The sequence below is a fragment of the Bombina bombina genome, chromosome 3, assembly GCF_027579735.1.
Source record: "Bombina bombina isolate aBomBom1 chromosome 3, aBomBom1.pri, whole genome shotgun sequence".
NCBI lineage: Eukaryota > Metazoa > Chordata > Amphibia > Anura > Bombinatoridae > Bombina > Bombina bombina.
This window is the reverse complement of record NC_069501.1, coordinates 219139570-219167086: the sequence shown is the minus strand read 5'-3', so window position 1 is coordinate 219167086 and position 27517 is coordinate 219139570. Positions and strand designations below refer to the sequence as shown.

General features: G+C 38.8%; 1 protein-coding gene across 2 annotated transcripts in view; it reads right to left on the bottom strand.

Moving 5' to 3' along the window:
* Positions 1-972: 972 nt before the first annotated feature.
* The window catches only part of CORO6 (coronin 6), a 170233-nt gene continuing 143688 nt past the window's right edge, over positions 973-27517 (bottom strand). For both annotated transcript variants that reach the window (XM_053706146.1, XM_053706147.1), the window contains one exon: positions 973-13133. In XM_053706146.1, the coding sequence (XP_053562121.1) occupies positions 13011-13133 (123 nt within the window). In that variant the 3' untranslated portion in view covers positions 973-13010. The remainder of the gene's footprint in view (positions 13134-27517) is intronic.

The window sequence follows — 27517 nt, the reverse complement described above, 5'->3', positions numbered from 1 at the left end:
AAATAAACGGTTACACTCATATATACACTATGTGATAAAAATTAGTAATAGAAATATTCATAAAGAATATTTATATGGGTTAAAGGGCATATGGCCATGTATTTAAATGCAAAGGGCTTTAATAAATATCTATACCTGTATATCTATGTCTAGACCCTAGGGGCGCTAAAGTCAAAATTAAACTTTCATGATTCAGAAGGAGTGCACAATTTTAAGAGACTTTGCAGTTTACTTCCATTATCCAATTATGCACAGTTTTTTTATATGCACACTTTCTGAGGCACCCGTTCCCACTAAGCATGTGCAACATTTCACAGTGTATACATATGTGTGTAACTGGCTGATGGCAGTCACATGATACAGTGGGTAAGGGCTATTGCATTGTATCTTTATTATGCAATTGTTAATTATGAAATTCTACTTATTTAATGGTCCTTTAAGAGTTAATAAATATGTGCATACCAGGATGAGTGAGGTTATGCACCAACCTGCAGCAAATGTACAGCTGTTCAGGATTAACCTTTTCTGCAGCTCTGCAATACAATCTCCCTAGAAGCCAGCTTCAGTGCTCCCTACTAATTTTCTAATCACAAGTTATTGATAGTGGGTGCACCTACATCTCATTATGTTTTGCTGTACACACATAATTGCAAGAAATCCTCTGCTGGCCAAACAACAGGAAATTGTTATGTGCATATTGGTGTTAAATAGTGAGCTGTGATTTATAATAAAATCAATGTCCATTTTATATTCAGGTAGTTATATTTTTCATAAATGCCAACATCATTTTAAGTGCAGATGCTCAGACTTCCTTGTAATTAAAGTTGTATTGATTGTTGATTGAAGGCGCATCTAAATCAGTTTACATCACCATCCTTAATGCTATAAATGGACTCATGCCATACCGCGTATCAGAGAACACAGGTAATATCACTTGACAAGGTCACCAAACAAACTCAAGCAAAAATGAAAAATGTTTATAATATTTTATTTATAAAACATGACATTGCGTTTCCTTCATTGTTTAAAATCTCCCAAATCTTTCTGATTGATTTTTTTTTTTAATTTTAAGTCCCTCTTGTAATACCTTATGATATTTCAGGAATGGAAAATAAAATCAGGCAATCAATAAATAATCATCTTGTTAGAAACACGGTTGTCTGACCCATGAATTGGATTTCAAAGCATGTCCTTATATGCTGCTTGCGATGTGACTTTATAATTTCCCCACCCCCACTATGTAGTGACCACTTTCCACACACTAATAGGTCATCTTCTTGCAATTAGCTCCTACCTGCATAGCCTTTACAAATAGCTGATTTATGTGTAATGTTTGTGTACACACACCACATTTGTGCATCCTAATTTTGCTAATTAATTGCTCATTCAAAGTTTGTTTATATAGATGTATATATGTCTATTTTATTAATTTAATGTCTTACATGTATTTACTGTCCCTGTAAACAAAATAAATAAATACATATTTCCAGTGCAGCCTCTCATTTAAAAAGTAAAATATGTTTAACATTGTTACAGAATAATTAGTGCCCACAGAAATGATGCCAAGTAATTAGAGTGTACTGTATATATCTTACACAAACATCCATATAACCAGTTTCCAGTGCACCAAATGTAATGCGCAAATCAATCCAGAAGAATAGTTTTAAAAAATAAGACTCAATGGGCCAGATTACAAGTGGAGCGCTAATTTATCACGCGCACGCAAACAGGCAAATTTGCCCGTTTACGGGCACGCGATAAATAACCATAAATAACCAGCATTATTTTGCGCTCCAATTGTAATCTGTCCAAAAGTCTTCTTGTTTATATGAAAGAATAACTTTAATTGCTGGGTTTTTTTCATTGTCTACAGAAGATCCTGGAATTCATTTTGCTAGAGTTATAGTATGTTTTAAATTTGGAAGACAAAACCATACTTCACAATGTTATCTGAGAATTTATATAATACCAGAAATGCTGCTTAAAATAATTTGTAACAGGATCCTACATTAGAAATCTTCTTTGTGAGGAAAAAAAAATATTACAATATATGTTTCTGTGAAAAAATACAATTAGTTAAAAAAAATATCTTTGTGAAAAAAAATCCTTTTTCCTTTCTTTCTCATCCCTTTCTCTTTCCAATAACTATTTCGTATGAGTTCAATAGTCATTAATACATTAAAACATTGATGCAATAGGCCAATATATATATATATATATATATATATATATATATATATATACACACAGTATCTCACAAAAGTGAGTACACCCCTCACATTTTTGTAAATATTTTATCTTCTCATGCAACAACACTGAAGAAATTACACTTTGCTACAATGTAAAGTATTGAGTGTACAGCCTGTATAACATTGTCAATTTGCTGTCCCCTCAAAATAACTCAACACACAGCCAGTAATGTCTAAACCGTTGGCAACAAAAATGAGTACACCCCTACAAGTGGAAATGTCCAAATTGGGCCCAATTAGCCATTTTCCCTCCCCGGTGTCATGTGACTCATTAGTGTTACAAGGTCTCAGGAGCAGGTGTGTTAAATTTGGTCTTATTGCTCTCACACTCTCTCATACTGGTCACTGGAAGCTCAACATGGCACCTCATGGCAAAGAACTCTCTGAGGATCTGAAAAAAAGAATTGTTGCTCTACATAAAGATGGCCTAGGCTATAAGAAGATTGCCAAGACCCTGAAACTGAGCTGCAGCATGGTGGGCAAGAACATAGAGCGGTTTCACAGGACAGGTTCCACTAAGAACAGGCCTTGCCATGGTCGATCAAAGAAGTTGAGTTAATGTGCTCAGCATCATATCCAGAGGTTGTCTTTGGGAAATAGACGTATGATTGCTGCCAGCATTGCTGCAGAGGTTGAAGGGGTGAGGGATGGGTCAGCCTGTCAGTGCTCAGACCATAAGCCCCACACACTGCATAAAATTAGTCTGCATGGCTGTGGTCCCAGAAGGATGCCTCGTCTAAAGATGATGCACAAGAAAGCCCGCAAACAGTTTGCTGAAGACAAGCAGACTAAGGACATGGACTACTGGAACCATGTCCTGTGGTCCGATGAGACCAAGATAAACTTATTTGGTTCAAATGGTGTCAAGCGTGTGAGGCGGCAACCAGGTGAGGAGTACAAAGACAAGTGTGTCTTGTGTACAGTCAAGCATGGTGGTGGGAGTGTCATGGTCTGGGCCTGCATGAGTGCTACCGACACTGGGGAGCTACAGTACATTGAGGGAACCATGAATGCCAAGATGTACTGTAACATACTGAAGCAGAGGTTGATCCCCTTCCTTTGAAGACTGGGCCGCAGGGCAGTATTCCAACATGATAACAACCCCAAATACACCTCCAAGATGGCCACTGCCTTCCTAAAGAAGCTGAGGGTAAAGGTGATGGACTGGCCAAGCATGTCTCCAGACCTAAACCCCATTGAGCATCTGTGGGACATCCTCAAACAGAAGGTGGGGGAGCGCATGGTCTCTAACATCCACCAACTCTGTGATGTCATCATGGAGGAGTGGGAGGACTCCAGTGGCAACCCGTGAAGTTCTGGTGAACTCCATGCCCAAGAGGGTTAAGGCAGTGCTGGAAATTAATGGTGGCAACACAAAATATTGACACTTTGGGCCCAATTTGGACATTTCCACTTAAGGGTTTACTCACTTTTGTTGCCAACGGTTTAGACATTAATTGCTGTGTGTTGATTTATTTTGAGGGGACAGCAAATTTACACTGCTATACAGGCTGTAGACTCACTACTTTACATTGTAGCAAAGTGTCATTTCTTCAGTGTTGTCACATGAAAAGATATAATAAAATATTTACAAAAATGTGAGGGGTGTACTCACTTTTGTGAGATACTGTATATATATATATATATATATATATATATATATATATATATACACACACACAGACATATATACATACTCACACAGTGAGGAAAAAACATATTTGCTCCCCTGCTGATTTTGTACGTTTGTCCACTGACAAAGAAATGATCAGTCTATAATTTTAATGGTAGGTTTATTTGAACAGTGAGAGACAAAATAACAACAAAATCCAGAAAAAACGTATTTCAAAAAAAGTTATAAATTGATTTGCATTTTAATGAGTGAAATAAATATTTGACCTCTTTGCAAAACAGGACTTAGGACGTGGTGCCAAAACCCTTGCTGGCAATCACAGAGGTCAGATGTTTCTTGTAGTTGGCCACCAGGTTTGCACACATCTCAGGAGGGATTTTGTCCCACTCCTCTTTGCAGATCCTCTCCAAGTCAGTAAGGTTTTGAGGCTGACGTTTGGCGAATCGAGCCTTCAGCTCCCTCCACAGATTTTCTATGGGATTAAGGTCTGGAGACTGGCTAGGCAACTCCAGGACCTTAATGTGCTTCTTCTTAAACCACTCTTTTGTTTGCCTTGGCTGTGTGTTTTGTGTCATTGTCATGCTTGAATACCCATTTACGACCCATTTTCAATGCCCTGACTGAGGGAAGGAGGTTCTCATCCAAGATTTGACGGTACATGGCCCCGTCCATTGTCCTTTTGATGCGGTTAGTTGTCCTGTCCCCTTAGCAGAAAAACACCCAAAGCATAACGTTTCATCCTCTATGTTTGACAGTGGGGTTGGTTTCTTGGGGTCATAGGCAACATTCTTCCTCCTCCAAACACGGTGAGTTGAGTTTATACCAAAGAGCTCGATTTCGGACTCATCTGACCATAACACTTCTACCCAGTTCTCCTCTGAATCATTCAGATGTTCATTGGCAAACTTCAGACGGGCCTGTACATGTGCTTTCTTGAGCAGGGGAACCTTGCAGGCACTGCAGGATTTCAGTCTTTCACAGCGTAGTGTGTTACCAATTGTTTTCTTGGTGACTATGGTCCCTGCTGCCTTGAGATCATTGACAAGATCCTCCCGTGTAGTTCTGGGCTTATTCCACCAAGGGAGATTGACAGTTATTTTGTGTTTCTTCCATTTGCAAAAAATCGCACCATCTGTTGTCACCTTCTCACCAAACTGCTTGGTGATGGTCTTGTAGCCCATTCCAGTCTTGTGTAGGTCTAGAATCTTGTCCCTGACATCCTTGGACAGCTCTTTGGTCTTGGACATCGTGGAGAGTTTGGAATCTGATTGATTAATTGCTTCTGTGGACAGGTGTCTTTTATACAGGTAACAAGCTGAGATTAGGAGCACTCCCTTTAAAAGAGTGCTCCTAATCTCTGCTCGTTACCTGCATTAAAGACACCTGGGAGCCAGAAATCTTGCTGATTGATAGTGGATCAAATACTTATTTCATTCATTAAAATACAAATCAATTTATAACTTTTTTGAAATGCGTTTTCTGGATTTTTTGCTGTTATTCTGTCTCTCACTGTTCAAATAACCCTACCATTAAAATTATAGACTGATCATTTCTTTGTCAGTGGGCAAATGTACAAAATCAGTATGGGATCAAATAATTTTTTCCCTCACTGTATAACTACACACACACAGCAGCTAGCTTTCAGTAGTGTATTGCTGCTCCTGAGACTACCTAGGTATGTTTCAACAAAGGCTACCATGAGAACTAAACAAATTAGATATGGAGTAAATAGGAAAGTTGTTTAAAATTACACACATGAATCATGTTGACTTTACTGTCCCTTTAATTAAAGGATTGGCTCTCAGTTTAGCACTTTTGATGAGGTTAGGCTGGGACACCCACAGAAAGGGGCTTAGAAATAAAGAAGAACAGACAATCCCCCTTCCATGCATAAGAAAATAAATTATACAAACAGTATACAGTCTACATCTGATACTTTGGGGCTTGGTTAGGAGTCTGAAAATCAGCACAATGTTATTAAAAAATAAGCAAAACTATACATTGTTGCAAAAACACTCACATATGGGCTATATAAATGGATCATCTACAAAACATTTATGCAAAGAAAATTCTAGTGTACAATGTTCCTTTAAAATAGTCCTTTTACGGGGGAAAATATTTTGTTTATCAAGCAACAATGGCTAAACCCAAATATTTTGGGCTAGATTACAAGTGGCGTGCAAACAATTGTGCTTGGGTTTTCGCAATTGTTTGCACGGCGGGTTAAATTGCGCTAATGTTACAAATTAAGCGCAATCTCGATTTACGTTGGAATCATTACTGTGTCCTCAGAGATGTGGTTAACTGTTTGACAAGTCAAAAAAGTGTCACAAAAGACATAAAAAAATACATTACAAAGTACAGTTACACTCATAATAACACTATCAAATAAAAATTATTTTTAAAAAATGCACAAAAAGGTTATAAAGGATCAAAGATATGAGATCCCAGGTGTTAGGGGAAAAAAGTCAAGCAAAAGGCTTTAACATAGAGATACATACATATACATGTCTAAAGATAGTTATGTATGTCTATATTTGTGTACATAAGTATTTATATGTGTGTATATGTATTTACAGACATATATACACATAAATACATATGTACACATATATAGACAAATATATACGTGCATTGGAGCCCTTTGCTGTTAGGTAGATGAAAACATGTAAAAGCATATTTATGAAATATTCATATTTTTATGACAGACATGCGCATAATATAATATGCGATTGGGTGCGCGCATATGAAAATATGCAATCATGTTTGCGCACAAGTCGGGTGTTTGTTTTTTTTCAACTTTTTTTCTCCATTGACTTCTATAGGGGAATAGGTTATTGTTTGCTCAACAGTCTAATAGAGCTAGAAGATATTTGCGCTCGTCGGGTTAGCGCGAGAGGGATAACAACTTTCAACTTATAATACCAATGCAATCCACGGAGCGCAAAAAGTTTAATTCTAGCGCAATTAACACTCTAGCGGAAGCGACAAATACCACTCCACTTGTAATCTAGCCCTATATGTAAAGTAAAGTAGATAAATAAAAAACAAAACATTTAAAAAAATGATAACTGAATGGATAGGTGAAAACAGTGGAAGTGTACACGGCCCACCACAAATACTCAGAGTTGGCTGTTATGGTTTGAAGAAAGCACTTCTAATAATACTCAAGGGACAATAAACACTGAGATTTTAATATAAAATTATTAATTTTGCATAGTGCAATATAGTTTGATTATTTTGCCCTCTTTTCCCCCCTGTAATTAAAAGGGACAGTAAATGTATAAAATAATGTTACATAATTGTCCTCCTAATTTATTTAAATACTACAAAAAAGTATTTTAATTACAAGGTGTTTTACATCCAAAATAGACTTACAATTTACTGTAAATATGAAAATTATAATGAAAAAGATTGGTTGTTTCTGAGACAACAAGCAAAACAGTTACAATGTCGGTGTATGTGTGTGTATGTGTATATATATATATATATAAATAAATATATACACTGTATACACACATACATATATATATATATATTTATACACACACATACATACATATATACAAACACACACACATATACACACACAAATATATATATATATATATATGTATATATATATATATATATATATATATCTATATACTGTATATAGAAACACATATATATGTATATATACACACATAGTCCATATGTATCTGCACTCCCACTGCAAATAGACAACAACCAGGGTGCTAAGCTAAAAAGCTTGATATAGCAAAAACAGGAACTGCACTCAATGGATTACTGAAAAATTGTATACTTTAATACAATTTCTCAGTAATCCAGTGAATGCAGTTCTTGTTTTTGTTATATATATATATATATATATATATATATATATTCCCCCACTGAATAGAACGCCAAAGCCTAATATTTGATCTGACTGTCAGAGAAATATACTATTATCTTGGGAATAATCTTCTTTAGTCTTTGGGGACTTTGAATATTCGTTCCCTGATGAACTCATAATGATTGATATGATCTTGTATAAGTGGGCCCACGTTTGTTTTTGTATTTAAGGTGGCAATAAAGTATCATAGTGTATAAACTTTAACAACTGTTGTGTTTTGACACTTATACATTGATTGTATCTTTTATTGTATGTTTCAATGCTTTTTTTTTTTTTTTTTTTAAAGATCAGAACCTGTATGGATCTGTTAAATTCCTTCAAGTCCAAAATAGGACGGAACAAACCCTCCTTCTCAGGAACCATGTAGAGGGCAGAGTAGAACCCCTTTCCCCTCTCAGCTGGGGAGACTGGGACTAAAGCTCCCATAGGGATAAGGTCATCCACACAACGACCTTCTTACAGGGTTTTCTGGAACCCTTGACGGCAAGAAATGATCCCTTGGGGGACAGGACTGAAAATCGATTCTGTAGCCCTGGTGGATAATGTACAGTACCCAGGGATCCCAGCTGAACTGAGACCAATCCTTCTGAAACAAATAAAGTCTGCCCCACGCGACCTGGATCCAGGTCAGGGATGATCCCATCATGCTGACTAGCGATCTTGGGATGACTTCTCAGGCTGTCCAACCCTATGCCACCCCCAGGAGGATTCTTTTTGCCCTAGGGATTCAATTTTATGCACCTCTGTGCTCCTCTTTCTAAAATTATATCTCTTATCTTGATGTAGGGAAGCTCCTCTGCCACCCATGACTGTGGCAATGGGCGAGTCCATGGCCAGACCAAACAAGGACTTGCACTTGAAGGGCAAAGATAAAAGACTAGACTCTATTATTCACTGACCATGACATAAGCCACAGGGCCCGTCTAGCCAGGACCACAAAGCCGGAATTCTTAGCGTTAATGAGAACAATTTTAACGATAACCTCCTTGAAGTAGGCATTAGCTAGCCCCAGTAATTGAACATGATCATGGATCTCCTCCAGGCGAGTCTCCACAGTAATCATATCCACCATGGAGTCAGACCAGGACTTGGCTGCCACCGTGATTCCCACTGCTGGTTGAAACAGAGCGTCTGACTGGAGAAACAACACCTTGAGGTATCACTCCAGATCTCTATTTGCAAGATCCTCAAAGGAATTCTCTGTAAGCAGGATATTACTGTGCTTGTCTAGAGTGGATATAGCACTATCCACAGAAGGAACACTGTTCCAAACCTCTGCATGGTTATCTGGAACAGTGAACTCTTAAATGCCTCAGAGAAGACAAAAGAGCACCCTGGCCTTTCCCATTCTCTAGAGATGATTTAAGCAATCATGGGGGATCCAGGAAACACATCAGGGGCCCTAGGGCTAGACCCCAATTCCAGTCTTGGAACCTGCCCCTCCTTAGATGGCATATTCGCCGGAACCTCTGGGGTAGATAAGACCATTTCAAACAGGAGCCCAAGCTGCTCTGCATCGAACTTGAGCATCCCTTCCACAGAGTACTTTTCCGCCTCTCTCTCCGGAGGGGCAAATGAAAAAAAGTTCTTTCTCCAAGCCAACTAAGTGTTCCTCCACAGAAAGCTGCCCAAAGTCATCAGTCATGGCCTCCCCCACCACACTCGGCTATAAACTGGAGAACAATATTTCATCTCCCTCATTCTATTCCCTGATACATGGATATCGCTTAGGGCATCCGACACAGCCACCCATATACAGGCCATATGGTCATCTATGAATATTCTCACCCCAGCTGAGGTTGAGTCGATCTCCGCACCACTTCCTGGAGCAACAGAAGTCACCCTCATGGGCTCTTTGACAGGAATATCCATCGCAAATGAGACCTGTGAAGTTGTAGTAATACCTACTTTAGACCGGGTATGGGGCTGCTCCTCCGACGTCTGACCGTTTTGGCCTCCCGAGTAAGATCTCAGGACACATGTTTGGCAGCAATTACAGAGTTGTGCCAAAGGGTTCACAGAAATTAATTTACAGAGCATGCATTTATTATCAATAACGGAACCCCCCGATGAAGATTCCTCCAGACTCTCCATGGATTCGTCCATTGTAGTAGGGTGAGACATCATTAACAGCACAGAGGGATATCTGTCCCAAGCACCAAAGAGCTGACTCCTTGAAAGCCCAGTTTAAGGCACCTTACCACCTCATATCTGGCCGAGCCATGTTGTTACCGCTCTTCCACAGGGCTATTGCACAGCAAATCTGGGGCAGAAATGGAGCGAAAGCACTGCCTACGGTGGGATACAGTGTCTCCCCCCACCACCTTTCAACTGTATCAGAACAAAGTTTGCGGTCTGTAGTAACCCAATAGCCCACTTTGGGCAGTCTGCACGACATAACCAAAGTGACCGGAGAACCAGTAAGGAGTGCGGCCATATACAGTCACCTAATTGTGACTATAACTGTGTAATATAACATCCATAGAGGACAAATGCTTGTCAGTGTCCTGCATCCCAATCTGCTGAAGCATCTCTCAGCCGTCCCCGGTACTCCGGGTATTTTGTGGCAAGCTACTATTGGGCAAAAAGGGGGTAGGAAAACGCACAGTAAACGCATCCTGAGTGCAGGGACCAGATTTACACCACCTCTTTATTAGACAAGATGCCGTTAAAAAAGGGGACAACTTACCTATAATGAGTCTGTAATTTAGTGTGAAACACACCTCGTTATCAGACAGGGGATCATTTAGACTGGAAAGCGGCATGAGAAATCCAGTGTCAACCAGTATTATATATACCAATACTCTGAGATTTTTATGGATATATGATCTCCTGAGCCAATCCATGAAAAACACTTTTCTTCTCTACAGAGCACCTCTCCCTGCCTACCTCCATGATACGAGGCAAAGAACTACTGGAGGGTAGGGGAGGTGGGAGGGATATTTATAGTTTTGTTTGGGGTGTCTTTGCCTCCTCTTGTGTTCTTGTGGACTCTCACTGCCAATAGAAGGAAAATAATAATAATAATAATAATAATGATTTATGTTTACAATGGACTTGGGATGCATTTGAATGGCAAATAGTGCAGTCTTCATAATGTCACTTTCTTAATAATATAATATTCTATCACATACACAATTAATTATTGCACTTTGTTGACATCCATGAATCATATGTCTTGCACATGTGAGGCCATTAAATGACAGATTTAAATGGGTTTAAGCATGTTTATTACTATTTAAAAAAAAAATATTTTAACACAGTGGTGTCAGGAGGTAGCCATCTTATTTATGTCAAAATACAGCAAGTCTTTTTATAGATTCTTTTAATACTTATTTTGTGTTTAGAAACAAACACAAACTCTCATAAATTAGTAGGAAAATATATTCACAAATACTGCACCAAAGTAAGCAGATTATTCAGCATATATAAGATAAAAAATGGACAAAGGAAAAAAATATCTTAGCTAAAAATGTCTAGAAACTACAGTACAGATATGTATAGCAGATGGGCCTAACCTGTCTATAATACAGGGGAAGAATTCATCTATATGTGGATTATGCAGACTTGAATGCCATAAGGCAAATTAAATAGCTTAGTCTTTCAAGTAGGGTGAGAAATTTCATAACAGTGGTCATTATGACAGCAAATGTGTATAGTTAATTAAATGTCTTTGTGGATCACATAAATGTTGGGTGACACATCACAAATGCATAAAGACAGATGCTCCAACCAATAACATTCAAAGACACAGAGCTCCTTTGTAATCAGCTAACTTTTCAAGTTCTTAAACCAGTACCCTAACCACATAATCTGCAATTGACCCCTTAAGGTATTGCATTATTAATAGTCTGGTCTTGCCGCCAGCGACGAGACCATGATATTTCCGTTGGCCAGCAGGAGGAAGGGAGGGAGGGTATAATTTGTGAGGTCCCACCGCTTGCGGCAGGCCCTGCACTATTATAATCAAGAAAACCCTCAACGACCAGCAATGTACATTGTACAATGTGCTTGTTAAGGGGTTCATAGGATTTACCCAGAATGACTTACATTTACTTACACTAATGACCTGCTTATCTGAAAACCTTCAAAATTCTCCAAACACTGCTCTCTGTTAGTTTTTCAACATTATATGCATTTTGGCCTTGAATTTTAAAACCATATTAGTCATGGTGTCTCATAGCTTTTCATTACTTTTACAATTGATTATTGGATGTTCACATAATAAAAATATCACTAGATCAATTCTGATACTCCTTCTTAGTATTCTATTATGCTATGATGTCACCATGCACCACTATTTGAGGTTTTTGATAAAAGTTTTATTTAACTAAAATTCCGTTGTTATATTTGTCTTTGATGCCTTAAATAAACTCTTGTGCGAGCTACTCTTGTGTAACAAGACAAAAGCTGGTTAAGAACTAAGAAGGATAAAAAAAAAAAAACGATAAAAAATAACATATTTAAATCCAGATGGCTCTGAAACTATTTAACAATAATATATTAGACATCAATATGGAGTTTGCATTTTAAAACTGAAATACTGAATATTTGTGTATGTGTGTGCTAAATATATATATTAAAATATATTATACATACACATATGAATACACACCACAAATTGCATTACTGTATCGTTAGTCCAGAAATTCCTTGTTGTTTGTTACAAAATTATTATTTTGTATTGCTTTTTAAAAAAAAAAAATAATATGGCCACAATTTTACACCACATCTTGTGCCCTGATTGTTCATTAGCATATTCACACAAATTGCCTCAATTTAATGAAGTCATGAAATAAAACAAATGATGGAGAGAGAGCTGTCAATGCTTCTAATACAGTGAGTTAAGACCTCTTAACAAACTGGAAGTAGTCACAAAAGAATTGCTGAATCTAGTTGGCTTCCAGCTTGCTAAATCTTTCCTCCATTGTGCAATGCAGCTCAGGAACCTCTCTCCAACCAAACAAGTCCTTAGTGCTTTGCAAAATATATTCTCCCTCTCCCCCTCACTTTCCATTTGGCTAACTGACCCCGTTCCCTAGCAGAAGATCCTTGTAAGTAAACAAGGAAAGGAGGCTCCAGCTTAGAACATTGGTTTGAAGCCCATCAAGAGGTTTCAGCCCCCTGTAAAGAACTTAATTAGAATTGTGTTATTTTTATGTTTTGGCAAGGGACGGCATGTGGTTCTTGTAGTGCATTTTGGGTTGTATAGGATATCCTCCAATCAGAAGGCTCATGCTGTGCCATTGGCGATTTCAAGAAGCAGGTTTTCCAGGCCTGAAATTCGCTTCTCTTGAGAGTCAACAATTGCCCTCAGGTTCTTGATTTCTTCTAGAAGATCTTCAAGCGAGACACGCTGGTGGGGAAAAGTACAAAGATCTCTTAGCACAACATTTGAATGCAATATTATTAAAACTTAATAACACATTATATTACATTGCACTGTAACTTTTTACAATAGGAAGATTGTTAACAATACATGAGATGTGGCTTACAGCTAATTAGTAAAAGGGACAGTAAAGCCAAAATAACTTGCATGATTCAGATAGAGCAGTGTTTCCCAAACGTGTTCCTCACGTACCCCCAACAGGCCTGGTTTCATTATAGCTGAACTAGTGCAAAGGTGAAATAATCAGCTGATGGGTGAGGGCAGGTTAGTAACTGCTGGAAACTAGCTGCTGATTGGTGGCTACACATATATGCCTTTTTTAATTGACTTGTCTGATGTGTTCAGCTAGCTCCTAGTAGTGCATTGTTGCTCCTCAGCCTACCTAGGTTTACACTTCAACAAAGGATAGCAAGAGAATTAAGCAAATTTGCTAACAAAAGTAAATTAGAAACTTGATTAAAATTGCACACTCTGTAATGAAAGTTTAATTTTGACTTAATTGTCCCTTTAATATCATTTACATTCCTTATAAAATCACAGCTCATGGATAGAATTAACTAAAGGGACATTAAACACCTCAAGATATTAATATAAATTGTTTTATTACTTGTAGTAAAACAACTTTGCAATATACTTTCATTATTTATTTTGTTCTCCTTTCCTGTAATTTGGGCCTCGATCCGATATAAATTGTGGCCCGCAAAAGCCGGCGACGCCAAATTTTGCGCTGGTTTGGTATCCTATATACGGCGTAACATAGAAGTTACGCTTGTATATTTCTGCCTTCGGCCGTAGTTTTTTGGCCCATAGACAGGTATACCAAACCAGCGCAGTTTGGTATCCAATATACAGCGTAAGGACTTACGTGGCGAAAATGGAGAAATCTTACTCCATTTTCACCTCGCCACAAAATGCAGGCGTAGTAAGCCTTACGCTGTGTATTGGAGCCCCGTAGCTCCTTAAACTGCCTGCAAAATAAAACCTAACACCTAACGCATGTGCAATGTCTATCTACCTGTCAAGCGCAAACTGCAAAATAAAACCTAACACCTAATGCATGCGCAATGTCTATCTACCTGTCAACCGCGATCCCCCGCCGCAATCCCTAATAAAGTGTTTAACCCCTAAACCGCCTCTCCCAGACCCCGCCGCTACCTACATTAAATGTCTAACCCCCTAATGTGATCCCCCTACACCGCCGCCACCTACATTAAAATTATTAACCCCTAATGTAATCCCCCTACACCGCCGCCATCTATATTAAAATTATTACCCCTTAATGTGAGCCCCCTACCCCGCCGCCACCTATTTTAACTATATTACCCCCTAATCTAATCTCCCTACACCGCCGCCACCTATATTAAATGTATTAACCCCTAATCTAATCCCCCTATACCGCCGCCACCTATAATAAATGTATTACCCCCTAAAATACTAAAATGTCCCTACCCTAAACTAAATTAAAAATAGCCCTGAAAAGGGCTTTTTGCGTGACATTGCCCCAAAGTAACCAGCTCTATTACCAGCCCTTAAAAGGGCCTTTTGCGGGGCATTGCCCCAAAGTAACCAGCTCTTTTACCAGCCCTTAAAAGGGCTTTTTGCGGGGCATTGTCACAAAGTAATCAGCTCTTTTGCCTCTAATCTAATCCCCCTACACCACCGCCACCTATAATAAATGTATTACCCCTTAATCTGATCCCCCTACACCGCCGCCACCTATATTAAAATTATTAACCCCTAATCTAATCCCCCTATACCGCCGCCACCTATATTAAATTTATTAACCCCTAATCTAATCCCCCTATACCGCCGCCACCTATATTAAATTTATTAACCCCTAAGATACTAAAAATTCCCTACCACTAAACCTAAGTCTAACCCTACAAATAGCCCTGAAAAGGGCCTTTTGCGTGACATTTCCCCAAAGTAACCAGCTCTATTACCAGCCCTTAAAAGGGCCTTTTGCGGGGCATTGCCCCAAAGCAACCAGCTCTTTTACCAGCCCTTAAAAGGGCTTTTTGCGGGGCATTGTCACAAAGTAATCAGCTCTTTTGCCTCTAATCTAATCGCCCTACACTGCCGCCACCTATATTAAATATATTAACCCCTAATCTGACCCCCCTACACCGCCGCCACCGCCACCTATATTAAATATATTAACCCTAATTATATTAGGGTTAATATAGTTAATATAGTTATTATATTATATATATTAACTATATTAACCCTATCTAACTCTAACACCCCTAACTTAATTATTATTAAAATAAATCTAAATAATATTAATAATATTAACTAAATTATTCCTATTTAAAACTAAATACTTACCTATAAAATAAACCCAAAGGCCTAGATTTGGAGTTCGGCGGTAGCCGTCAAAACCAGCGTTAGAGGCTCCTAACGCTGGTTTTGGCCGCCCGCTGGTATTTGGAGTCAGTGATTAAAGGGTCTAACTCTCACTTTTCAGCCGCGACTTTTCCATACCGCAGATCCCCCTACGCCATTTGCGTAGCCTATCTTTTCAATGGGATCTTTCTAACGCTGGTATTTAGAGTCGTTTCTGAAGTGAGCGTTAGAGCTCTAACGACAAGATTCCAGCCGCCTGAAAATAGCAGGAGTTAAGAGCTTTCTGGGCTAACGCCGGTTCATAAAGCTCTTAACTACTGTACCCTAAAGTACACTAACACCCATAAACTACCTATGTACCCCTAAACCGAGGCCCCCCCACATCGCCGACACTCGATTAAAATTTTTAACCCCTAATCTGCCGACCGCCACCTACGTTATATTTATGTACCCCTAATCTGCTGCCCCTAACCCCGCCGACCCCTGTATTATATTTATTAACCCCTAACCTGCCCCCCACAACATCGCCGCCAGCTACTTAAAATAATTAACCCCTAATCTTCCGACCGCAAAGCGCCGCCACCTACGTTATCCCTATGTACCCCTAATCTGCTACCCCAAACACCGCCGACCCCTATATTATATTTATTAACCCCTAATCTGCCCCCCACAACGTCGCCGACACCTGCCTACACTTATTAACTCCTAATCTGCCGAGCGGACCTGAGCGCTACTATAATAAAGTTATTAACCCCTAATCCGCCTCACTAACCCTATCATAAATAGTATTAACCCCTAATCTGCCCTCCCTAACATCGCCGACACCTACCTTCAATTATTAACCCCTAATCTTCCGATCGGAGCTCACCGCTATTCTAATAAATGGATTAACCCCTAAAGCTAAGTCTAACCCTAACACTAACACCCCCCTAAGTTAAATATAATTTTTATCTAACGAAATAAATTAACTCTTATTAAATAAATGATTCCTATTTAAAGCTAAATACTTACCTGTAAAATAAATCCTAATATAGCTACAATATAAATTATAATTATATTATAGCTATTTTAGGATTAATATTTATTTTACAGGCAACTTTGTAATTATTTTAACCAGGTACAATAGCTATTAAATAGTTAAGAACTATTTAATAGTTACCTAGTTAAAATAATAACAAATTTACCTGTAAAATAAATCCTAACCTAAGATATAATTAAACCTAACTCTACCCTATCAATAAAATAATTAAATAAACTACCTACAATTACCTACAATTAACCTAACACTACACTATCAATAAATTAATTAAACACAATTCCTACAAATAAATACAATTAAATAAACTAGCTAAAGTACAAAAAATAAAAAAGAACTAAGTTACAGAAAATAAAAAAATATTTACAAACATAAGAAAAATATTACAACAATTTTAAACTAATTACACCTACTCTAAGCCCCCTAATAAAATAACAAAGCCCCCCAAAATAAAAAATTCCCTACCCTATTCTAAATTAAAAAAGTTACAAGCTCTTTTACCTTACCAGCCCTGAACAGGGCCCTTTGCGGGGCATGCCCCAAGAAGTTCAGCTCTTTTGCCTGTAAAAAAAAACATACAATACCCCCCCCCCCAACATTACAACCCACCACCCACATACCCCTAATCTAACCCAAACCCCCCTTAAATAAACCTAACACTAATCCCCTGAAGATCTTCCTACCTTGTCTTCACCATCCAGGTATCACCGATCCGTCCTGGCTCCAAGATCTTCATCCAACCCAAGCGGGGGTTGGCGATCCATAATCCGGTGCTGAAGAGGTCCAGAAGAGGCTCCAAAGTCTTCCTCCTATCCGGCAAGAAGAGGACATCCGGACCGGCAAACATCTTCTCCAAGCGGCATCTTCGATCTTCTTCCATCCGGAGCGAAGCGGCAGGATCCTGAAGACCTCCAGCGCGGAACATCCATCCGGACCGACGACTGAACGACGAATGACTGTTCCTTTAAGGGACGTCATCCAAGATGGCGTCCCTCGAATTCCGATTGGCTGATAGGATTCTATCAGCCAATCGGAATTAAGGTAGGAATTTTCTGATTGGCTGATGGAATCAGCCAATCAGAATCTAGTTCAATCCGATTGGCCGATCCAATCAGCCAATCAGATTGAGCTCGCATTCTATTGGCTGATCGGAACAGCCAATAGAATGCGAGCTCAATCTGATTGGCTGATTGGATCGGCCAATCGGATTGAACTTGATTCTGATTGGCTGATTCCATCAGCCAATCAGAAAATTCCTACCTTAATTCCGATTGGCTGATAGAATCCTATCAGCCAATCGGAATTCGAGGGACGCCATCTTGGATGACGTCCCTTAAAGGAACAGTCATTCGTCGTTCAGTCGTCGGTCCGGATGGATGTTCCGCGCTGCAGGTCTTCAGGATCCTGCCGCTTCGCTCCGGATGGAAGAAGATCGAAGATGCCGCTTGGAGAAGATGTTTGCCGGTCCGGATGTCCTCTTCTTGCCGGATAGGAGGAAGACTTTGGAGCCTCTTCTGGACCTCTTCAGCACCGGATTATGGATCGCCAACCCCCGCTTGGGTTGGATGAAGATCTTGGAGCCAGGACGGATCGGTGATACCTGGATGGTGAAGACAAGGTAGGAAGATCTTCAGGGGATTAGTGTTAGGTTTATTTAAGGGGGGTTTGGGTTAGATTAGGGGTATGTGGGTGGTGGGTTGTAATGTTGGGGGGGGGGTGGTATGTTTTTTTTTACAGGCAAAAGAGCTGAAATTCTTGGGGCATGCCCCGCAAAGGGCCCTGTTCAGGGCTGGTAAGGTAAAAGAGCTTGTAACTTTTTTAATTTAGAATAGGGTAGGGAATTTTTTATTTTGGGGGGCTTTGTTATTTTATTAGGGGGCTTAGAGTAGGTGTAATTAGTTTAAAATTGTTGTAATATTTTTCTTATGTTTGTAAATATTTTTTTATTTTCTGTAACTTAGTTCTTTTTTATTTTTTGTACTTTAGCTAGTTTATTTAATTGTATTTATTTGTAGGAATTGTGTTTAATTAATTTATTGATAGTGTAGTGTTAGGTTAATTGTAGGTAATTGTAGGTAGTTTATTTAATTATTTTATTGATAGGGTAGTGTTAGGTTTAATTATATCTTAGGTTAGGATTTATTTTACAGGTAAATTTGTTATTATTTTAACTAGGTAGCTATTAAATAGTTCTTAACTATTTAATAGCTATTGTACCTGGTTAAAATAATTACAAAGTTGCCTGTAAAATAAATATTAATCCTAAAATAGCTATAATATAATTATAATTTATATTGTAGCTATATTAGGGTTTATTTTACAGGTAAGTATTTAGCTTTAAATAGGAATCATTTATTTAATAAGAGTTAATTTATTTCGTTAGATAAAAATTATATTTAACTTAGGGGGGTGTTAGTGTTAGGGTTAGACTTAGCTTTAGGGGTTAATCCATTTATTAGAATAGCGGTGAGCTCCGATCGGAAGATTAGGGGTTAATAATTGAAGGTAGGTGTCGGCGATGTTAGGGAGGGCAGATTAGGGGTTAATACTATTTATGATAGGGTTAGTGAGGCGGATTAGGGGTTAATAACTTTATTATAGTAGCGCTCAGGTCCGCTCGGCAGATTAGGGGTTAATAAGTGTAGGCAGGTGTCGGCGACGTTGAGGGGGGCAGATTAGGGGTTAATAAATATAATATAGGGGTCGGCGATGTTAGGGCAGCAGATTAGGGGTACATAGGGATAACGTAGGTTGCGGCGGTTTACGGAGCGGCAGATTAGGGGTTAAAAAAAATATGCAGGGGTCAGCGATAGCGGGGGCGGCAGATTAGGGGTTAATAAGTGTAAGGTTAGGGGTGTTTAGACTCGGGGTACATGTTAGGGTGTTAGGTGCAGACGTAGGAAGTGTTTCCCCATAGGAAACAATGGGGCTGCGTTAGGAGCTGAACGCTGCTTTTTTGCAGGTGTTAGGTTTTTTTTCAGCTCAAACAGCCCCATTGTTTCCTATGGGAGAATCGTGCACGAGCACGTTTTTGAGGCCGGCCGCGTCCGTAAGCAACTCTGGTATCGAGAGTTGCATTTGCGGTAAAAATGCTCTACGCTCCTTTTTTGGAGCCTAACGCAGCATTTGATTAAACTCTCGATACCAGAGTTAAATTTATGGTGCGGCCAGAAAAAAGCCCGCGGAGCGTTAACAGCCCTTTTACCGCCGAACTCCAAATCTAGACCAAAGATAGCTACAATATAATTAATAATTACATTGTAGCTATTTTAGGGTTTATATTTATTTTACAGGTAACTTGGTATTTATTTTAACTAGGTACAATAGCTATTAAATAGTTAATAACTATTTAATAGCTACCTAGTTAAAATAATTACCAATTTACCTGTAAAATAAATCCTAACCTAAGTTACAAATACACCTACACTATCAATAAATTAATTAAACTACAAATATCTAAACTAAAATACAATTAAATACACTAAACTAAATTACAAAAACAAACACTAAATTACAAAAAAAAATTACAAGATTTTTAAGCTAATTACACCTATTCTAAGCCCTCTAATAAAATAACAAAGCCCCCCAAAATAAAAAAAATTCCCTACCCTAATCTAAATTACAAAAGTAATCAGCTCTATTACCAGCCCTTAAAAGGGCCTTTTGTGGGGCATTGCCCCAAAGTAATCAGCTCTTTTACCTGTAAAAAAACAACAACCCCCCCATTACAACCCACCACCCACATACCCCTACTCTAACCCACCCAACCCCCCCTTAAAAAAACCTAAGTCTAACCCCCAAGTGCTCCTTACTTGTCCTGAAGACCAGCGGAGAAGGTCCTGTTCCAGGCGGAGAAGCCTTGTTCCAGACGGTGACCTCTTCTTCTTTCAGGAGCTATTCTAATCAGCCAATAGAATTACAGTAACTCTTATTCTATTGGCTATTCAAATCAGCCAATAGAATTAAAGTAGCTTGCATCCGATTGGCGGATTTGAATTTGAAGGCTCAAATCAGCCAATAGGAATTCAAGGGACGCCATTTTTAATCGCGTACCTTGAATTCCTATTCAGTGTATGGCGGCGATCGTATAAAGAGGATCCTCCATGCTCCGGCTCCGGTCTTCAGTTCCAGCGGTCTTCAGTTCCAGCGTCGCCGATCTTCACTTCCAGCATCGCCGGTCTTCAGTTTCAGATGGACGGTCTTCAGCTCCACGGTCATCTGTCTTCAACTCCTCCGCTCCGCGCCGGCTGGATCCTGGAAGAAGATGAGGTTGCCGCCTGGAAGAAGACTTCTCCGCCTGGAACAGGACCTTCTCCGCCGGTCTTCAGGACAGGTAAGGAGCACTTGGGGGTTAGACTTAGGTTTTTTTAAGGGGGGATTGGGTGGGTTAGAGTAGGGGTATGTGGGTGGTGGGTTGTAATGGGAGGGGGGGTTGTTGTTTTTTTTACAGGTTAAAGAGCTGATTACTTTGGGGCAATGCCCCACAAAAGGCCCTTTTAAGGGCTGGTAATAGAGCTGATTACTTTTGTAATTTAGATTAGGGTAGGGAATTTTTTTTATTTTGGGGGGCTTTGTTATTTTATTAGGGGGCTTAGAATAGGTGTAATTAGCTTAAAAATTTTGTAATAATTTTTTTTTTTTGTAATTTAGTGTTTTTTTTTTAAATTTAGTTTAGTGTATTTAATTGTACTTTAGTTTAGATATTTGTAGTTTATTTAATTAATTTATTGATAGTGTAGGTTAGGATTTATTTTACAGGTAAATTGGTAATTATTTTAACTAGGTAGCTATTAAATAGTTATTAACTATTTAATAGCTATTGTACCTAGTTAAAATAAATACCAAGTTACCTGTAAAATAAATATAAACCCTAAAATAGTTACAATGTAATTATTAATTATATTGTAGCTATCTTAGGGTTTATTTTATAGGTAAGTATTTAGTTTTAAATAGGAATAATTTAGTTAATATTATTAATATTATTTAGATTTATTTTAATAATAATTAAGTTAGGGGTGTTAGATAGGGTTAATATAGTTAATATATATAATATAATAACTATATTAACTATATTAACCCTAATATAATTAGGGTTAATATAGTTAATATAGGTGGCGGCGGTGTAGGGGGTTAGATTAGGGGTTAATATATTTAATATAGGTGGCGGCGGTGTAGGGGGATTAGATTAGGGGGCAATACATTTATTATAGGTGGCAGCGGTGTAGGGGGATTAGATTACAGGCAAAAGAGTTGATTATTTTGTGACAATGCCCCGCAAAAAGCCCTTTTAAGGGCTGGTAATAGAGCTGGTTACTTTGGGGCAATGCCCCGCAAAAGGCCCTTTTAAGGGCTGGTAATAGAGCTGGTTACTTTGGGGCAATGCCACGCAAAAGGCCCTTTTAAGGGCTATTTGTAGGGTTAGACTTAGGTTTAGTGGTAGGGAAATTTTTGTATTTTAGGGGTTAATAAATTTAATATAGGTGGCGGTGGTATAGGAGGATTAGATTAGCGGTTAATCATTTTAATATAGGTGGCGGCGGTGTAGGGGGATCATATTAGGGGGTAATATAGTTTAAATAGGTGGCGGCGATGTAGGAGGATCATATTAGGGGGTAATATAGTTTAAATAGGTGGCGGCAGTGTAGGGGGATCACATTAGGGGTTAATATAGTTTAAATAGGTGGCGGCGGTGTAGGGGGATCATATTAGGGGGCAATATAGTTAATGTAGGTGGCGGCGGCGTAGGGGGCTCACATTAGGGGGTAAAACATTTAATATAGCTAGCGGCGGTGTAGGGGGGTCAGATTAGGGGGTAATACATATAATATAGGTGGCGGCGGGGTCCGGGAGCGGCGGTTTAGGGGTTAATATATTTATTATTAGGAGTGAGAGGGGGGATTGCGGATAGAGGGGTATACGTGTCGGGCTATTTTTGGGAGGCAGGTTAGACAGTACGGGTGATTTTATAATTTAGTTTTTGTAGGCGGCGGCAGTTTCTAAAGTGCTGTAAGTCACTGGCGACTCCAGAAATTTGTACTTACGCAGATTTCTGGACATCGCTAGTTTGTCAGACTTACGGCACTTTAGCATCTGACGGCGCCGTATATGAGATAGCTCGAGTTGCGAGCTGAAACTACAGGCGGCGCAGGCTTCCTCACTTGTGCCGAAACCTGTATATCGGATCGCGCCCCAAATTCTGAATATTGTGGGCTTTCCAATTCATGTTAAACATGGAAGTGCAGACACAGCTATATTCTATGCAGTCATTGGTTGCACACTCTAGTAAGCCATTTATAACCATTCCTAATTCACCTCAGCAGAAAAGGTAACCTAAGTTACAATATGGCAGCACTCACTGCTTTATGGACATTAACGTTACCCTTATTTTGTTCAATATTTAAACAGCTAATATAATTTTAAGAAACACATACAAATGTACAAATAATTCTCGGGTTAATATTTGCTCTGAATACTTCATTCAAGCAATGGTTTATTTAGTGTTCAATGTCCCTTTAATTCTTCTGTAACATAAATGCATTTGTATTGGGTAAAAATATTTTAGATTCTGCTACCAATGTCATCAATATAAAGTGTTTGCTATACTGATGAAAATAACTGAAGCATAATAAAACATGTCGGGTTTAATCTAAATCTAAATGCACCCAAAGGGGTCTATTTATGTAGCAGCGGATGCTGCCTCCTACCCACTCCGCTTCAGTTCCGGCTGAAGCGGAAGTTAAGAAGCAGCTGTCTTTAACTTGTCCGCCACCTCTGAGGAGGCGGACAGCAATCCGCCTGATCGAATACGATCGGGCTGATGGACACCCCCTGCTGGCCGCTAGTTCACTAGAAATGCTTGTGCAATGATAAATGCAGACAGTGTATGCTGTCGTCATTTATTGATGTGCGGCTGACATGATCCGCTATATTGGATCATGTCCGTCCGCACATTAATAAATGGACCCCAAATACTTTTAAGGATCAAAGCTAAAATTAATTATTTCCACAGCTCAGCCACACCATATAGAAAACAATACTGTTCAGTTTCTGTTATTTGCCACTAAATAACACATACAATAAGTATAAAATAAAGTAAATTTATTAAAAACAGTCACCTAGATTACGAGTTTAGCGCTAAACAGATTGCAAAACTACTGCCAAAAAATGTTGCATTATTTTACTCTCCATAGCGCTGCCATTACGAGTTACTGAAAAGTATCCTTGTGCGTGCGATATGGTGGCATTAAACTCCATACCGCACAAAATCCAAGGGCTGCTTTGACATGCTCGTGCACGCTTTTCCCCCATAGACATCAACGGGGAGAGAGTTAGAAGAAGTGCGGAATGAAAAATCTCCATAACGCAACCCCATTGATGTCTATGGGGGAAAAAAAAGTTACATGTAAACCTAACACCCTAACATAAACTCCAAATCTAAACACCCTAATACGCCGCCCCCAACATCGCCGACACCTAAATAAAGTTATTGACCCCTAATCTGCCGCTCCCGACATCACCGACACTATAATAAAGCTATGTGAAACAAAAAGTAGCAGACGCACCACAAAGTCCTTATGCAGAGGTTCTCTTTATTGTCACAAACTGGGAGCCAGAAAAGCAGAACAACGTTTCGGGCTACAAACCCTTATTCATGTTCATAACTTGTACATCACACATAATCACCTTAAATACCTACAACCAGGTAAAACCACACCTTTTTAATTTAACCCTTTGCAAGGCACAAAGAAGGCCTGTCATACTGACCTCTAGTGGTTCATACCTGAAAATACATATTTCACACCACATTTATTTAAAAACATTTTTTTAAAAAAATACAAAGTTAAAAAAGCATTAAACAGATGTCATAGCAAGATATTATATAAAGAATTCAAAAAGTCAGAGAAACAAGGATTATCACATAATTCTTAGTATTATTACACCTCTTAAAGGAACACACTCAAATCCAATTCTCTATTCATTCCATTGGGAGCCAGTGTGTTTAACTTATTGATCCAGAAAGCCTCACGTTTTTGTAACAATAATTCCCTATTACCACCACGCCTAGGGCTTTGTACAAAATCTATAATTTGAAAGCGCAGTTGTGCAATTGTGTGGTTACAGCTCAAAAAATGATAGGCTACTGGTGCATTTAAATTATTGGTCCTTATGTTAGATTTATGCTGTATAATTCTATCTCTGACCCGCTGGGTCGTTTCACCTATATAAATTAACCCACACGGACACTTAATTAGGTATATTACAAAGTTTGCATTACAATTAAAGTAGCCCCTAATCCTGAATTTCTGACCCGTTTGGGGATGTATAAAAAGATCACCTTTTATCATATTGTTACAATTTGAACAATTCAGGCAAGGGAAGCAACCATTATTTTCTGATGTAATAAAGCCTTGTTTAGATTTCTTATTTGACCCAACATCAGCTTTAATTAATTTATCCCTAAGACTGGGTAATCTAGTATAGGCTGGCATAGGAGGCTGTTGGAATGCTGCAACCTCTGGATTACATTCCTTCAAAACATTCCAATGTTTACGAACTATTTTTTGTATTGCTGCACTGTTAGCACTGTATTCTGAGACAAAGACCAATCTATTAGGGTCCTTTTTCTTTTTGACATCTGTCATATTGACCCTACTCTTTGGTATCTGTAGAACTTTTCTCAAAGTTGTCTGTATCATATCATAAGGATACCCACGCTCTATAAATCTTACACCCATTTCTTCTAACCTTTGCAGGGCCAATTTTTCATCTTTAACAATACGTTTAACCCTAAGCATTTGACTATATGGTAGTGACTGGATTAGAGAAGGGGCATGGGCACTAGAAAAGTGTAGAAGGCTATTCCTGTCTGTTTGTTTCCTATATAAATCTGTCTTTAGACATGAACCATCCTTATAGACTTTAGTGTCCAAAAAATTAATAGATTCTTCACTCCAAGATAGGGTAAACTTAATACATCTAGAAGCCATATTGAGATCTGCAACAAACTGCTGAAGGGAGCCAACGTCGCCCCACCAAATGCCAAATATGTCATCTATGTAGCGCCACCAGGTGGCGCCACACAGATGAAATAAATTGTTCTCATAGACAAACTTCTCCTCGAATACACTCATAAAAATGTTGGCATAGGTAGGGGCGACGTTGGACCCCATAGCAGTACCCTGCTTCTGTACAAAATAAGAGTCTTCAAACAAAAAGTAATTACAGTATAACACAATCTCCATCAGTTCAATAATAAATTGTTGCTGCATAACTGTAAATTTATTACTTCTAGCCATCATTAACCTAATAGAATCTAACCCACTAGAATGGGGTATAGCAGTGTACAGACTCACAATATCCAGACTATACAAAATACATTTATCCATATTGCCTGGTAAGCTCTCAATTTTAGATAGAAAGTCATCTGTATCTTTGATATATGACATTGCTTGTGACACAAAAGGTCTCAAGAGCTTATCCAGGTAGATGGATATGTTTGTGCAGATAGAATCAGTGCCAGCTACAATGGGGCGTCCTGGTGGTGCCCCAAGGTTTTTGTGAACCTTGGGCAGTGTGTATAATACTGGAACAATAAACTCATTTTTAATTAAAAATTTCCTTGTTTCGCTGTCAATCAAACCATTCAGGTAAGCTCGCTCAACACATTTTTTTATATCACACTGGATCTTGGAGGAGGGATCATATGTTAAAGGCATATACACATCAGTTTTAGCAAGCTGACCTTTTATTTCATTCACATAATAATCTCTCTCCATGATTACAGTGGCTCCGCCTTTATCGGCCTGTTTACAAATTAACCCCTTGTTATCAATCAGTGTTTTTAAAGCCACATTATCTTTTTTAGACATGTTTGGTGTAAATTTTTCCTTTAGTTGTTTTTTCTTTAAAGCATCTAAATCACGTTTTATTAATTTCATATACACATCAATACTCGGGTCATATGCTGTTGGAACAAAACCACTTTTATTTCTCAATCCAAGATTCTTAATAGTTAACATGTCATCAGTTCCCTGCACTTGCTTACTAAACACTTCTCTGTTATCTGTGTTGGAAAAAAAAGATTTTAGCTTTAAACTTCTATTAAATTTGTACAGGTCTTGTTCTAATTTAAACCAGTTACATCTCTCTTGTTTACAGAAGGATAGTACCTTTTCCAATACCTTACTTTGATCTTCAGTAAGCACAGTGTCAGAGATGTTGATAACTAAAGTCTCTTCCCCTGGCGGGTCTTCCTCTGAGTAACTCGGGCTGGCTTGCTGTTTGACGGAATTGCGGCTATGTTTCCTGCCGCCACGTCTCCTCCGGCGTCTGATTCCCCCGACAAGGACTCGGTGGTCATATCGGAGCTGTTCACCTCCTTCTGGGCTCTCCGTTCCCGTCGGCGTGCGTTGCCGGAAGTAGTATTCCTCATACTTCCGGTTGGGTCCCGGGTCCACCGGTAAACTGCTCCGGTCAGATAATCATGCTCATCACGACTAAATTTGACCCTCTTTTTGTTTTCGAGCTCCTTCTTCATCTCATTAATTTTTGCATTAATTTCTTTCAGAGCTTTATCGACATCCAGATCGCCTGCACTTTGTTTCAAGCTTAACTCGACTTCCTTAATCTCATCAGCCTGTGCATCTATGGCTTTCTGTAGAAACTCAACTGTAAGTACAATAATGTCTAAGGAGCATTTGTTAAGAATATGCTCAAACTTAGTACAATATTCTTTATTGTTGGCAAGTAGCGTTGGTCTTGTATTCATCCTAAGCCCCCTAGGGATCCGCTTGATCCTATAATATTCAGCTAGGGTGGATGCATGTAGTTGGTATGACATATTCCTTTTTACCAGTCTCTCATAGTTACTCATGTTCACTTCAGTCTGGGGGGTCCTAAGAAAGTCCCTTGAGCCCCTTACAAGAGTGGTAATTCTAGCTGCTTCGACATCTGTATATGCAAATACTTG